Source organism: Nicotiana tabacum, chromosome 4 (genome assembly GCF_000715075.1).
Source record: "Nicotiana tabacum cultivar K326 chromosome 4, ASM71507v2, whole genome shotgun sequence".
NCBI classification, from domain to species: domain Eukaryota; kingdom Viridiplantae; phylum Streptophyta; class Magnoliopsida; order Solanales; family Solanaceae; genus Nicotiana; species Nicotiana tabacum.
Genome location: NC_134083.1, coordinates 139,817,434 through 139,832,005, shown reverse-complemented (window position 1 = coordinate 139,832,005; position 14,572 = coordinate 139,817,434). Strand labels below are relative to the sequence as shown.

Genomic DNA, 14,572 nt, shown 5'->3' with positions numbered 1-14,572 from the left:
ATATATATATATATATATATATATATATATGTGTGTGTGTGTGTGTGTGTGTGTGTGTGTGTGTGTGTGTGTGTATAATAAATATTAGATTTGAACACATAGTTTTAACAGTATAATGAATTTAGTGTAAGTTTGAACACATTAAATTTAAATTCTGGATCCGCCTCTATCTCTGTGTATATAAAATTAGACTTAAAAATGATTCACTGATCAATATTCAAATTCCTTGATAAGTATGAACTTGAACATTTTCTTCTAAGATAAATATAATGTCATCCTTTGCGTAACAACTAATAAATCTCTAATTGAGCAATAATTATTCCATCTGGCATATTTTTCCTCAAGTCCTGTAGCAGAGCAAGCAAAATGTGAATGCAATTCAAAATGTTCTACATGACTAAGATTATTGGAATCAAAGCTCATTAACTGAACACAAGAGAACAGACCAGGGAAAAATAATAATTCTCTGCTCTCAATGAATTTACTTCAAAATATTTGACTTTAAAAATAAATGAAGGTGTCATTTATTACTGTTTTTCAAATATATCCTCACTGTTCCATTAGTAAAAAGTTAATAAAAATAAGACATTTAGAAGAGATATAAAGGATAATTTAGACAAATAATTTAACAGTTATAAATAAAAGGGCAGCCCGATGCACAAAGCATCCCGCGTTCACGCAGGGTTAGAGGAGAAGGCCCCACCCAGGGAGTGTAATGTAGATAGCCTACCCTAATTCAAGTGCCAATGCTGATTTAACAGTTATAAATATCTTTATTAAGAAGTGTGCAATACTTAAAAAAGAATACAGTGGGAAAGAACTACTTGCATTCTTGCAAAACCTTGTCATATCTTTCAAAGGAGCAGGTTTTCTCCTCTATAAATTGTGTGTCCAAGCCCAATCTCTCAACTCCTAAAACTATCAACCCCCCCCCCCCCAAAACAACCCCTAGCACCTTACATACAAAGCAAAGAAAAGCAAAAAAAAGAAACACTTTAGGACACAAAAACAAACACACACACACATACACAACATGGCTAGGTTAAGGGTTTCTTGGTTTTGCATGATGTTATTCTTGTTGATAAGTTCAGTTCTAGCACAAACACAAGGCGATGATTATGATTACGATGATGCATTTGCTCCGGAGCCAAGTCCATCAGATGATGGATCTCCGGCTCCGATAGGGGACGATATGGAGGCTCCGGCACCAGCACCGGTGCCGGAGGCCGCTCCATCAAGTGGTGGGGAGAGGAGAGGTTTGGTGCCAGCTTTGTTTGCCTTTGGAGACTCTTTGATTGATAGCGGAAACAACAATCGCCTTTTTTCATTTGCAAAAGCCAATTATTTCCCTTATGGCATTGATTTTGGTGGCCCCACTGGACGCTTCTCTAATGGTTACACCATCCTTGATCAGATTGGTAACTCTTTTCATTCCTAACTTTTTCTTTTCTTTTGTTAAATAAAATTTAATTTTGGCTGATGTTTTTCTTCTTATTTCTTATTATTGTTGATGTTATTGTATGCGTCTCTTAAATCTTTTTGTTAATTTCTGTGATTTAATATATATCTTTTGACATTTATGATTCTCTCTCTTTCATTTCTCAGCTATTTCTTAGGGCCCGTTAGGCCATAAAATCTTTTTACTATTTTTCTGGAAAAAAATCAGTATTTGGCTATGAAAATTCCAAATCTAACTTGAAAATTTAAAAAACTTATTTTTCACAATTTTCACTCCAAATCACTCAGAAAAATTTAAAAACAACTCCAATTTGTATTCATGTCCAAACACAACTCCAATTTTCAAATACCATTTTCAATTTTAAAACAATTTCACTTTTTTTTTTTTCGGAATTTCACAATTCTTAGGTCCAAATGCCCACTTAATTATATATCACTCTTTCTTTTGTATTTTAGGTTCTTTCTTTTCCCTTAATTAATCAAACAAGAAGCATTTTGTTTTTCAATTACTTTATCTTTGAAACCTTTAAAACCTAAAAGTGACATTATATCAGCATCTGTACTTCTTTTCGTTTTCTAGAAACTTTAAGAAAACAAGAATTGTTATCTTTTAAGCGTGTTATTTTTTGTCCTGAAATTATCTTCGGAAAAAGAATATTCATGGCGAAATTTTTTGTTTTGAAAAGGGAGGAGGAATGTCCCTATTTATTTCTGAAGCAAATATATGCCATTTCCGGTTCAAGCCTGAATTATGATTTATGCCTTGTCGTTCTTTATTTATTTCTTTTTGTATGGATTTTAAAATTAAAGAATATATAGAGCAACTAATTTCTGAACGTCAAAATGCATATTGATGATATAGGACTACTGTAAGGAGAATAATAGTTTGCACAAAAAAAAAAAAAGGGAAGCAAGCTAAGTACTCGCGGAGAACTTATCGGCAGTCAATACTTGAACCAGATGTGATTAATTTATCATAATTAAATGACTAATTAATTTGAAGATACACATTAGTTAACTTGGTTGGTAAATGTTTATATATGTGAAAACAAATGTCATACATTTATTGTTTGATTACATTGACTTAGGGAGCATAAGGCCAATATAAGATTCCAATACAATGTATTGACTATTTTGTTTTCACTTTATTTAAGACAAATGGTAATTAATGAATAACCCAAGTCTTTGAAAATCAGAGACTTAGTATCAGATTTCACAAAAGAGCTCTGTCATTTACAATTAGTAATGGAGCAAAGATAATTCCATGGGGATAAACTAGCTAATTAAACTTTATTTGTACTAACGACTCAAATGCTAAGTCTCAAGTACTCATGATCTTGATTATGCAATTTTAATCGTTAAGAGAGCTTGATCAAAATTTTAAATTAGTGCTTATATATAGTGATGCTCTTCTGTGAAAATAGGGGACGTACACAAAGAGTCGTTTCAAGGCTGCTATTTAGAGATTACTCAGTACTTATCTTAGAAATTTGAACTAAAAATCTTAATTTCAAACAATTCTGAATATTTGTGTCATGAAAAATTAGACAAGAGTGGGTTGTTCTAGTGGTGAGCACCCTCCACTTCCAACCAAGAGGTTGTGAGTTCGAGTCACCCCTAGAACAAGGTGGGGAGTTCTTGGAGTGAGGGAGCCGAGGGTCTATCGGAAACAGCCTTTCTACCCCAGGGTAGGGGTAAGGTCTGCGTACACACTACCCTCCCCAGACCCCACTAGTGGGATTATAGTGGAATGTTGTTGTTGTTGTTGTGTCATGAAAAATTAATCCGAAAAATCGAAATTCGAAACAAATTGGCTAAATCCTAAATAGTAGCTTTTTAGAGTGACTACCTGGTATTATTTCTACGTACTTTAATTATACTTTTTATGTAAATATGCAGGTGACCTTCTGGGATTGCCACTGCTTCCACCATATTCGGAGATATTCAACGTCGACAAAATGCGTTTCGGAGTGAACTATGCCTCTGCTGCTGCTGGTATTCTTGATATTACCGGCTTTCACTTTGTAAGTATATATAATCAACTTTCTTATTTTCCAAACTTTATTTTTAAATAATATATAAAAGGAATTATATATATATATATATATATATATATATATATATATATATATATATATATATATACACGCTGAGGTATTGAAAATTTACTTTGCACAGTTAATTAGAGATAAAGTTATCAATAATGTTTATCATAAAGATACTGGTAATTGCAGTATAAATAACTGAAATGTTTAAATATTTTTTACACAGTTAGCGTATAGAATTAAACTAGTAAATCCATAATCAAATCTGCTTAACCAGTGTGATTTATAAGTACTCTTGTAATATTTAGATAATTTTTTTTAAAAAAAGGTCGAATCAAAAATTTAAAAACAAAAAAGGTTTTCTTTGAACTAATGATTCTTGTCTTTCAGGTGGAGCGAATCCCATTCAGTTATCAAATAAAAAACTTTGAAAGCACGTTGGTGAGTTTGGTAAAAAATATGAGTGCACCAATTGTGGAAGAGGCAATTCCCAAGTGCATTTTCTTCGTTGGGATGGGCAGCAATGACTACCTCAACAATTACATTATGCCTGCTTACTTTACTCAAGATGAATACACTCCTCAAAAGTTTGCTGAATTATTGGTTCATCAATACAAAGAGCAATTGATAGTAAGATCTCTTCATTTCCTTTAATCGTTCAACTTAGGCATAGGAACAAGAGTCTCGAGCAATAGTAAAGTTGTCTCCGTATGACCTATAGGTCACGGGTTCGAGCCGGGAAAGTAGCCACTAATGCTTGCATTAGGGTAGGCTGTCTATATCACACTCCTTGTGGTGCAGCCCTTTCTCGAATTCTGCGTGAATACAACTTACCCATAGGTACACTCATGTGCGCAGGTAAAAATACAAGTAAAAATCAATGTTACCATGCAGAAATTATATGATCTTGGAGCTCGGAAATTTATAATTGCTGGGATTGGACAAATGGGTTGCATCCCATTCTTGCTAGCAGAAAGTTCAAATGGTGAATGCTCAGAAATGGTGAATCAAATGGTGCGCCCATTCAATGCCAAATTAAAGACAATGATCATGAAACTCAACAAGAGTGAACTGCCTGGTGCCCACTTCATTTTCCTTGACATGGAAAATATGTTCAAGGATATATTTATCAACTACAAGTCCTATGGGTTTAGTGTGAAAAATCGTGGGTGTTGTGGGTCAGGGAAAAACAAAGGGGAAGTAACTTGTCTTCCAATGCAAACACCATGTCCAAACAGAGATGACTACTTATTTTGGGATGCATATCACCCCACTTCTGCTGTCAACCTTTTGCTTGGGGATATGGCTTTCTATGGAGGTCCCAATTTTACTTTTCCTATGAATATTCAGCAACTTGCTACTCTCTGAAATTCAAGAATATGAATTATAATGTAGTAGTCATTTTTTTCAGAAAAAGAATATTACATGGTCTTCCTTGTTATGGATGGTAATTTAACTGCAATTAGCTATGAACTTCGTTGTTGATTTGTCGCTAAATTGCTCGTAAGCTATCAGAATTTTTTGATAATTTATCGCTAATCCATCACTAAATAAGATTATCGATGAATTTTTTTGTTTAGCTACATAATTTGTCCGTCGCTAATTCTTGTTTTTTTCATAGTGTTATGTGATAGTATTCAATGCTTTAATTGCAAATTAAAATTATTACTCCCCCGGTCCATAATATTTGGTATTTTTGTATTCGGCACACCCCTAAGTAACTACTTACCCTAGGAACTAAGAAAATTTTTGACTATATTACCCTTAATTAAATTCTCATAAGGAAACACGCATATCTTGTGTGAAAGCAATATGGCATAATATTATGCGCATATCAAATGCCTTTGAAGAAATGGTAAGAGTACCTATTGAATGTTTCCATAGGAAAATGAAATTGAGAAAGACTTCTTAGGAAGGTCGGGTAAATTTGAAAAAAAATAAAATTATACCTTTTTGATTATGTAAAACGTAACTTATTTTGGACCAAAATAAAATGTAAAAATACCAAATAATATGGACCGGAGAAAGTATTAATTTTACCAAATTAATTTCTGTTACATTAAAGATATATTTTTTTTATATATTAGTTAGAGCAAAAGATACTATATATTCTTTATGTAAGAGTACTTACTAATATGCTCAATTGCTTTCATGGGTGGATTTATTGCGTAATTTATGTGACACCTGAACTCATATTTTTTTCACGTTAAACTAGGTATTTTATGTATTTACTTTCTAGAATTACTCTAATATTATCGGTTGGCACCTATGTTCCACAAAGATTGAATGGTGTACTTGGTTGAATATTGGGTTATTTATCAAAAAAATATGGATCAATTCTCACTTAATACTTTTTTTTTCTCCTTTCTTTATTGGTGCACTTATGTTTTAGAAATTATAGATTTGTGGTTGCTTTCTCCTCTTTATGGCTTTTTCCTGCCTAAAGCACCGGTTTTACACTTTCAAAATATTAAAAAGTCACTTATTTTGGACCAAAATAAAAAGATAAAAACACCAAATAACATGTACCAGAGGAAGTATTCATTTTACCAAATAAATTTCTGTTACTTTAAAGATTTTATATATATATATAAAATGTAAGAGTAGTTACTATATATATGATCAGTTGCTTTCTCCTCTTTATAGCTTTTTCCTGCCTAAATTACCGGTTTTACACTTCAAAACAGTAAATAAAAAAATATCAAAAAGATGAATCTTAGTAGATTCTTATCCATGCTAAATGATAGATGAAACACGTAGCTTACAAAGAGAAGCTACGTAAAAGAATTTTCCGAGTAAGTTAGGGGGTAAAGTATATGCAAAGGCTTTATAAATCTTGTGCAATTATTGAACAAGTAAATGATACTACTTAACATGATTTTAAATTCAAAGCACTTTTTACATTGTAACCATCAAAGTTTGACTCGACTAGGCTGAACGCTAGGTAAATTTTATAAATAGCCACTTTTCAGCTCGTATAATTAAAAAATAACTATTATCATGGAGTTTCTAATCCCACGTGTGAAAAATCCAGGAATATTATCATGAAATTTCACCAGTAAAATTTGAAACTCTATGGCAACGGCTATTTTTCAATTACAGGAGCCGAGAAGTGGCTAGCCCGTCCTATTACTACCTGAACACCAATATTGTCAAACTAAACCTGGGCCATTGAGATCAACTTCTGCTATTAAGCCCAAAGTGTTGACATTGGGCGTTCACAGGAATGAGTTAAGCCTAAGGGACTCAAATAGGAAATTTACCTCCTATACCAAATGTATACACACTATTTATTATAAACAAAAATTATTTTAAAATATTATTTTTTATAGTTGCCTTTTATATTTTATAGCAAAATAAGTATTTATAGTATATACTACCATTGAGGAATGAAATACGCTATTTATATTTTTCCTCTTTTTTTCTTTCAATTAACACATCAGAATTTTTCTTCTCTCTCTCTCTCTCTCTCTCTCTCTCTCTCTCTCTCTCTCTCTCTCTCTCTCTCTCTCTCTCTCTCTCTCTTCGAGCAAAAAGGAACTTCTAATCGTGAATTCTTTGGCCGAATCCTCTAGGGTTACTACAATTGAAAATACTTCTAAACTGTTGGGAGAAAGAGGGGAAAGACAGACCTTTTCTTCAAAATCAGATTCCTCCATAGCAAGGAGGGGCTTGTCGCTCTGAGGCTAGGGCCACTGCGCGGGGAGCAAAAACGATGTCGGAATAATCTGAGTAGAGCATGGGTACTGTAACATGAACGACGGATACTGTATTCTGTACGGATCCGACAAACTTTCTTCTCTTCTTGGCCGGAAAACGCCATCTCCGACGAGTTTTTTTATCTTCTTTGCTATTTAGTCATATACAATAATACAAATACATTGTATTATGTGCAAATTCACTCAATCACAATGTATTTTTGTATAAATACACTTTTTTGCGTGTATTTATATATTTCAAAGGTCTGTATTTTTTTTAATACAGCTGAATACTGCAAGATATAAACATTGAAATACACCGAATACAAATATTGAAATAGAACATAATATAAACAGTGAACGCATAATTTTAAAAAATAGTGAAATATAGTAAAATACACTGAATACAAATAGAAATACAGTGAATACAACCAATGAAATATATTGAATATAACAGTAATAACATATATTAGGAACAACTGAAATACTATTAATACAAATACATTTGAATAAACTGAATTAAAATAGCGAATACAGTAAATACAAATATTGAATATATTTAGTGAATGCAACAGTAAAAAATAAATATTGAAACACACTAAGTACAACAGTTATATACAACTGAAAAATTATTCTAATTAATTGAGTTGATAACGAGGCATGTTAGAATTGATTTTGTTGAGTTATATTAGGAGTGTATCACGCAAAGTGATCCTATTTCCGTTATTAGACAGTTGGACAAACCTATTTTTAAGGTGATTGTCGTTACTGTATTCATGAATGCATGGCGCGAATACATGTGAATACAGTCGCGTACAGCTGTAACCCCCTGTTTTTTGGCGACTTTTGCTACTGTATTCATGAATACAGTAGTGCATATGCGAATACACCAACGTAACAACTGAATAGTAGCTATAGGAAGTAATTTTGTATATGGTAGCTATAGAAAGTTAATAGCCACTAAACAATAGTGGTTTCTGAAAATTCCTCACTCAAATATATGGACTAAATTGTGATGATCCAAAAATATCATCTTTAATTTAAACATTCATTTCTGTATTTTATGAAGATATTGGTAGCTTACCTGCTATGAGTTACGTATCACCTGAATAGTTGATGTTAATGTCGTTCATTTTCTAGAAATATAATGCTTATGAGGCCACTGTTAGTATTGTTTTCATGTTATGTTACGTTGATTGGATTATGCATGTGTTGTTAGGATTGGTTTCTGGGATTCTCTGGCAAGTGGATAGGCCTAGTTGCAAAGGAAACTCTGGCAAAATCTTTGAAAATTTTGGGAGTTAGTAAAATTCGAAAAATTGAAATTTGCGAAAGAAGAGATAAGTTATGTTATGTGTTTGGGGGAGGACTCTACTTCTCATTCGAGGACTATTAACATGATGGACACCTATTGGATATGATAATAAGTGTACGAGGCATATTATAAGTGATATGGAGTCTAAGAAAAGTCCTAAGTCTAAGCCAAGTTGGAAAAATTCATAATAGACTAAAGTTCCAAATGAGTACGCACATGACCAAACTTTGGACGAACATATCTACAAATATATAAGGATTTATGTGATAGACAACCTATAAAATGAAATATCTTTGAGTCTAGTTTCTAACGCTTCAAACCGTTCGAACCAATTATTATTTGGATACTCCTACAAGACGTTATGACCAAATTACCAAACGCTGGCAGCATTTGTACTACCGCGCCGCCTCACGCGCCGCCCGGAGCGCCGCGCCAGTGAGAAATTCCAGAACGCTCCGAAATTTCATTTCCAAAAACTTTTTGCACAGCCGCCCCGTACCCCACGGTGCTCCACGGCTCCCCATGCGTCGCGGCTGTACAAAAATAGGTTTTTATGACCCGAACCCCATTTCATTTAACTCGATTGGGGTTTATTTTTGGGGCAATTTTTGGTGTTTTAGAGGGAAGGGAGAGCGATTCTAGAGAGAGAAAATGGGAGATCAACAGATTTCACTACTCTTCCTTGAATCAAACCTTGAAATCGCATCAAAGGGTTGCTAAGGCTTCAAAGAGGTAAGAATTTCTTTCCCCAATTCTTCAATTTTGAAATCCAACTAGAAATGTGTAATTAGTAAGATAATTCTTGGAAGTGAGAGTATTAGTTATACATGCTTGTACCAATAAGGTTTGTGGGAAGATTATTGAGTTCAAATGGGTAAAGATTAGGTTGAAAGAAATCTTCAAAGACTTTAATTGAGGATTTGAAAGGCAATCCGATGTCGGAATTCGATAATTTTTGTATGGTTGAACTCGTATCGGAACGGGTGTTCGGATTTCGTAAATTTTTTGGAATTCGAGACGTGGGTCCTACTGTCAATTTTTAAAATAAATTTCATATTTTAATCCGAAATATTAGTAAATTCATATGGAATTAATTCCTACGATTTGTATTGAGTATATTGAATTATTTATGACTAGATTTGAGGATTTCAGATACGAATTCGCGAGGCAAAGGTTTATTGGAATCCTGAATTTGGTTGCAAAGAGAGGTAAATGTCGTGGTTAACCTTGATTTGAGAGAATAGAACCCTTAAATTATTTGTTATGTGAAATGCATGTGAACGACGTATAGGCGAGGTGAGGAGTGTCTATACGTCGTCAAATTAATTATTTGCATAATTACTTGAAAAATCATAAATCATTTTAAATCATGAATTAATTATTATATTAATTGTTTCTCTCGTATTCTTTGCTCAATATCATGCCTTGAATCCATGCTATAATTTCTACATGCTTATTTGATTTATGCGACTTAATTGCCGCTTGACGTTTCACATACTAATTATTAAAATGCTTATTACATCTTTAATTTCCACAATTAACTGCTACTTGTCATTACTTATTTCTAATAAATCATAATTATTGTATGCTTGTTGTCTTATAATTTCATATTAATTGTTGCATTTATTGGAGTAATTTCTTTTATAAGAATTGGTAAATGAATATATTGGAGGAGCGGGTTGCACGCCGCAACAGAATTGATTGCACGCCGCAACAGAATTGATTGAAATGAATATATTGGAGGAGCGGGTTGCTCGCCGCAACATAATTGAATATGAATATATTGTGGGATCGGGTTGTACGCCGCAACGGAAACTGATTGAAATAATAATTGGTTATGACTGCCGAATTGGCCTTAACTGTTGAAAAGAGACACCTGTTTTATTTATATTATTGTTGTTAATATTGTTATTGCATACATGTTAATGTATGTGACCTGCCTTAGTCTCGTCACTATTTCGTCGAGGTTAGGCTCGGCACTTACAGGGTACATGGGGTCGGTTGTACTCATACTACACTCTGCACTTCTTGTGCAGATACTGGAGTTCGCCCCAACGACGTATAGTAGATTTGCTCGGATTTAGCTATTCGCAGAAGACTTGAGGTATAGTTGCATGTCGTTCGCAGTTCTGAAGTCCCCTTCCACTTTATCATAGATGTGTATTTCTTTCAGACATCTTTATTTTCATTCAGACCTTTATTTATATTATTCTAGTAGCTCATGCACTTGTAACACCAATTTTGGGATGGTATTTAGACATCGCTATTATTATGGATTATTCACTACATTTCAGACCTTACTTCCGCATTTGTTTCTTTGTTATTAATTAATTTAAAATTATTTAAAAATGGCTAATATTATTCTAATGTTGGCTTGCCTAGCAATTGAAATGTTAGGTGCCATTACGGCCCCAAAGGTGGGAATTTTGGGTCGTGACAAGTTGGTATTAGAGCACTAGGTTACATAGGTCTCACGAGTCACGAGCAAGCTCAGTAGAGTCTGAAGAATTGGAACGGAGACGTATGTACTTATCTCTTATAGGCTATGAAGTTTAGAAATAATATCACTCCTTTCTTAGTTTGTCGAGCGATTTTATTCTCTCGCAGATGGAGAGAACGCGTAATACATCTACCGACGGACAAGGGACAGAGCCCCCGGTGGCAACTATGACCAGGGGTAGAGGTCGAGGCCAAGGTCGAGCTAGAGCTCAGTCTAGAGCTCGAGCAGCAACACCTGTTGTAGAACCTCAGGTGGATCTTCAAGAGGAGGTTCCAGCTCAGACTGTACCGATTGGACCAGTTCAAGTTCCGGAAGGATTCATAGCTACTCCAGTGCTTCGGGACGCTCTAGTCCGTTTGGTGAGCCTAATGGAGGGTGTGGCCCAGAATGGTACATTTCCAGTGGCACCAGCCGTCTCACAGGCTGGGGGAGGAGCACAAACTCCCACTACTCCCGCTCCATAGCAGACAGCTCCCCAGTATCAGTCTCCAGTAGCCCGTCCAGTTGGGTTAGTTCAACCAATTATTGCAGCACACGCCGGTGATAGGCCTGCTTTGTCTTCTGAGGCATTGTTGAGATTGGACAAGTTTACCAAGCTATTTCCAATCCATTTCAGTGGTACACCTTCTGAGGACCCACATGATTTTCTTGACCGCTGCTATGAAGTATTGCGGAACGTGGGTATAGTTGAGACCAATGGGGTCGATTTTGCTGTATTTTAGATGACGGTTTCCGCCAAGAGGTGGTGGAGAGATTATGTATTTACTAGACCAGTTGGTTCGCCTGCACTTACCTGGGAGCAGTTCTCGCAGCTATTTCTGGAGAAGTTCCTTCCTATCACACTGAGAGAGGATTACCGCAAGCAGTTTTAGCGTCTCCAGCAAGGCAGCATGTCAGTCAATCAGTATGAGACGCGTTTTGTGGATCTAGCCCATCATGCTCTTCTTCTGCTTCCTACCGAGAGATAGAGAGGGTGAGGAGGTTCATTGATGTACTCGTTCAACCTATTAAGCTACAGATGGACATGGAGACCGGGAGTGAGATTTCTTTTCAGACGGCTGCTAATGTCGCTAGACGGATTGAGATGGTTCTTTCACAGGATAGAGGGCCAGTGTCAGATAAAAGACCCCGTCATTCCGGTAATTTCAGAGACTCCTCATCTGGTGGCAGGGGTACTTTCTGTAGGGGACATCCTTCCAGGCCATTTTATTCAGTACTTCAGACTTCTCATGGTGCTTCAAGGAGTCATGGCCCTTATGTTCCTTACCCTGGGCAGCCAACATTCAGTGCACAACCACTTCAAAGTCACTACGGTGGTTATCCGACCCGTTCGAGTCAGCTTCGCCTTCAGCAGCCACGACATCAAGATGGGTGTTATAAGTGTGGGAACATTGGTCACATCAGGAGATATTTCCCTAGGTTGTTGAGTAACAGATCTCGGCAGGATTCTCGTGCCATCATACCGGCACTGGTTGCTTCACCGCCTGCTCAGCTAGATAGAGGTAGGGGTCAAGCAACTAGAGGTGGAGGTCAGGCCATTAGAGGTGGAGGTCAGACCGTTAGAGGTGGAGGCCGACCAGTTAGAGGCCGTCCTAGAGACGTGGTTCAGAGTGGTGGGGCCAACCCTGACTCTATGCTTTCCCTGCTAGGCCTAAAGTCGAGTCATCCAACGCCGTGATCACAGGTATTGTTCCAGTTTGCCATAGAGATGCTTCAGTTTTATTTGATCCAGGATCTACTTATTCCTATGTGTCCTCCTACTTTGCTTCATATTTGGTTCTGCCTCTTGATTCTTTGAGTGCTTCTGTGCACGTGTCCATGCCGGTAGGGGATTCTATTGTTGTAGATCATGTCTATCGTTCATGTGTGGTTACTATTGGAAGTCTTGAAACTAGCGTGGATCTTCTACTTCTTGATATGGTAGATTTTGATGTCATCTTGGGTATGGATTGGCTGTCACCCTATCATGCTATATTGGATTGTCACGCCAAAACAGTGACCTTAGCCATGCCGGGGTTACCTCGATTAGAGTGGAAAGGAATTCTTGGTCATTCTACCAGCAGGGTTATTTCTTATATGAAGGCTCGACGTATGATCGAGAAAGGGTGTCTAGCCTATTTGGCTTATATTCGCGATCCTAGTGTGGACGTTCCTTCTATGGACTCAATACTAGTTGTCCGTGAATTTCCAGAAGTATTTCCTCCTGATTTATCGCCAATGCCACCCGACAGAGATATAGACTTCTGTATTGATTTGGCTCCGGGCACTCATCCCATTTCGATTCCACCATACCGTATGGCCTCGCCGGAATTGAAAGAATTGAAGGAACAATTACAAGATTTGCTTGATCGGGGATTCATTAGACCTAGTGTCTCGCCCTGGGGTGCACCGGTACTATTTGAAAAGAAGAAAGATGGATCTATGCGGATGTGTATAGATTATAGGCAGTTGAATAAGGCCACTATCAAAAACAAATATCTGTTATCAAAAAATGATGACTTATTCGATCAGCTTCAGGGTGCCAAGGTATTTTCGAAGATCGATTTGAGGTTCGGTTACCATCAATTGAAGATTAGGGCATCCGATATCCCTAAGACAACTTTTCAGACTCGGTATGGGCATTACAAATTTCTAGTGATGTCATTTGGGCTGACAAATGCCCCAGCAACATTTATGGATTTGTTGAATCGGGTGTTCAAGCCTTATTTGGATTCCTTTGTGGTTGTGTTCATTGATGATATCTTTATTTTCTCCAGCAGTCGAGAGAAGCATGAGCAGCATCTTCGTATTGTGCTTCAGACTTTGAAGAATAATCAGTTATATGCTAAATTTTCAAAATATGAATTTTGGTTAGGCTCAGTTGCCTTTTTGGGGCATGTTGTATCGGTTGAAGGCATAAAAGTGGATCCTAAGAAAATTGAGGCAGTTCAGAATTGGCCTAGACCTACTTCAGCTACAGAGATCTGGAATTTCCTGGGTTTGGCAGGATATTATCGCCGGTTTGTGGAGGGATTTTCGTCTATAGCATCTCCATTGACCAAATTGACCCAGAAGGGTGTCCCATTCAGATGGTTAGACGAGTGTGAGTTGAGCTTTCAGAAGCTCAAGACTGCTTTGACTACGGCGCCAGTGTTGGTACTGCCCACAGGTTCAGGATCTTATACGGTATATTGTGATGCATCTCACATTGGGCTTGGTGCAGTATTAATGCAAGATGAAAGAGTGATTGCATACGGGCCGTGACAATTGAAAGTTCACGAGAAGAATTATCCTGTTCATGACTTAGAATTGGCAGCTATTGTTCATGCGCTAAAAATTTGGAGGCATTACCTTTACGGTGTCTCGTGTGAGGTATTTATTATTCATCGTAGACTACAGTATTTGTTCAAACAAAAGATCTCAATTTGAAGCAGAGAAGATGGTTGGAGCTTTTGAAAGACTATGATATCACCATTTTGTATCACCCCGGAAAGGCCAATGTGGTAGCCGATGCTTTGAGTAGCTAGGCTGTGAGTATGGGCAGCCTTGCGTGTATTCTGGTTGGTGAGAAGTCGTT

The 14,572-nt window shown here is 36.5% G+C and overlaps 1 protein-coding gene across 1 annotated transcript; it reads left to right on the top strand.

The window, feature by feature from the left end:
- The first annotated feature begins 943 nt into the window (after positions 1 to 943).
- On the top strand, positions 944 to 4,871 carry LOC107803186 (GDSL esterase/lipase At1g71691-like). The gene is made up of 4 exons (XM_075251181.1): positions 944 to 1,418; positions 3,358 to 3,482; positions 3,894 to 4,133; positions 4,398 to 4,871. The coding sequence occupies exons 1-4, from the start codon at positions 1,034 to 1,036 to the stop codon at positions 4,869 to 4,871; spliced, it is 1,224 nt and encodes a 407-aa protein (XP_075107282.1). The 5' UTR covers positions 944 to 1,033.
- Positions 4,872 to 14,572: the final 9,701 nt, after the last annotated feature.

Coding starts and splice junctions, on each gene's coding strand:
- LOC107803186 (XM_075251181.1), top strand. CDS start 1,034: ATGGCTAGGTTAAGGGTTTCTTGGTTTTGCATGATGTTATTCTTGTTG. Junction 3,483..3,893: donor ATATTACCGGCTTTCACTTT/GTAAGTATATAT, acceptor CTTGTCTTTCAG/GTGGAGCGAATCCCATTCAG. Junction 4,134..4,397: donor AATACAAAGAGCAATTGATA/GTAAGATCTCTT, acceptor GTTACCATGCAG/AAATTATATGATCTTGGAGC.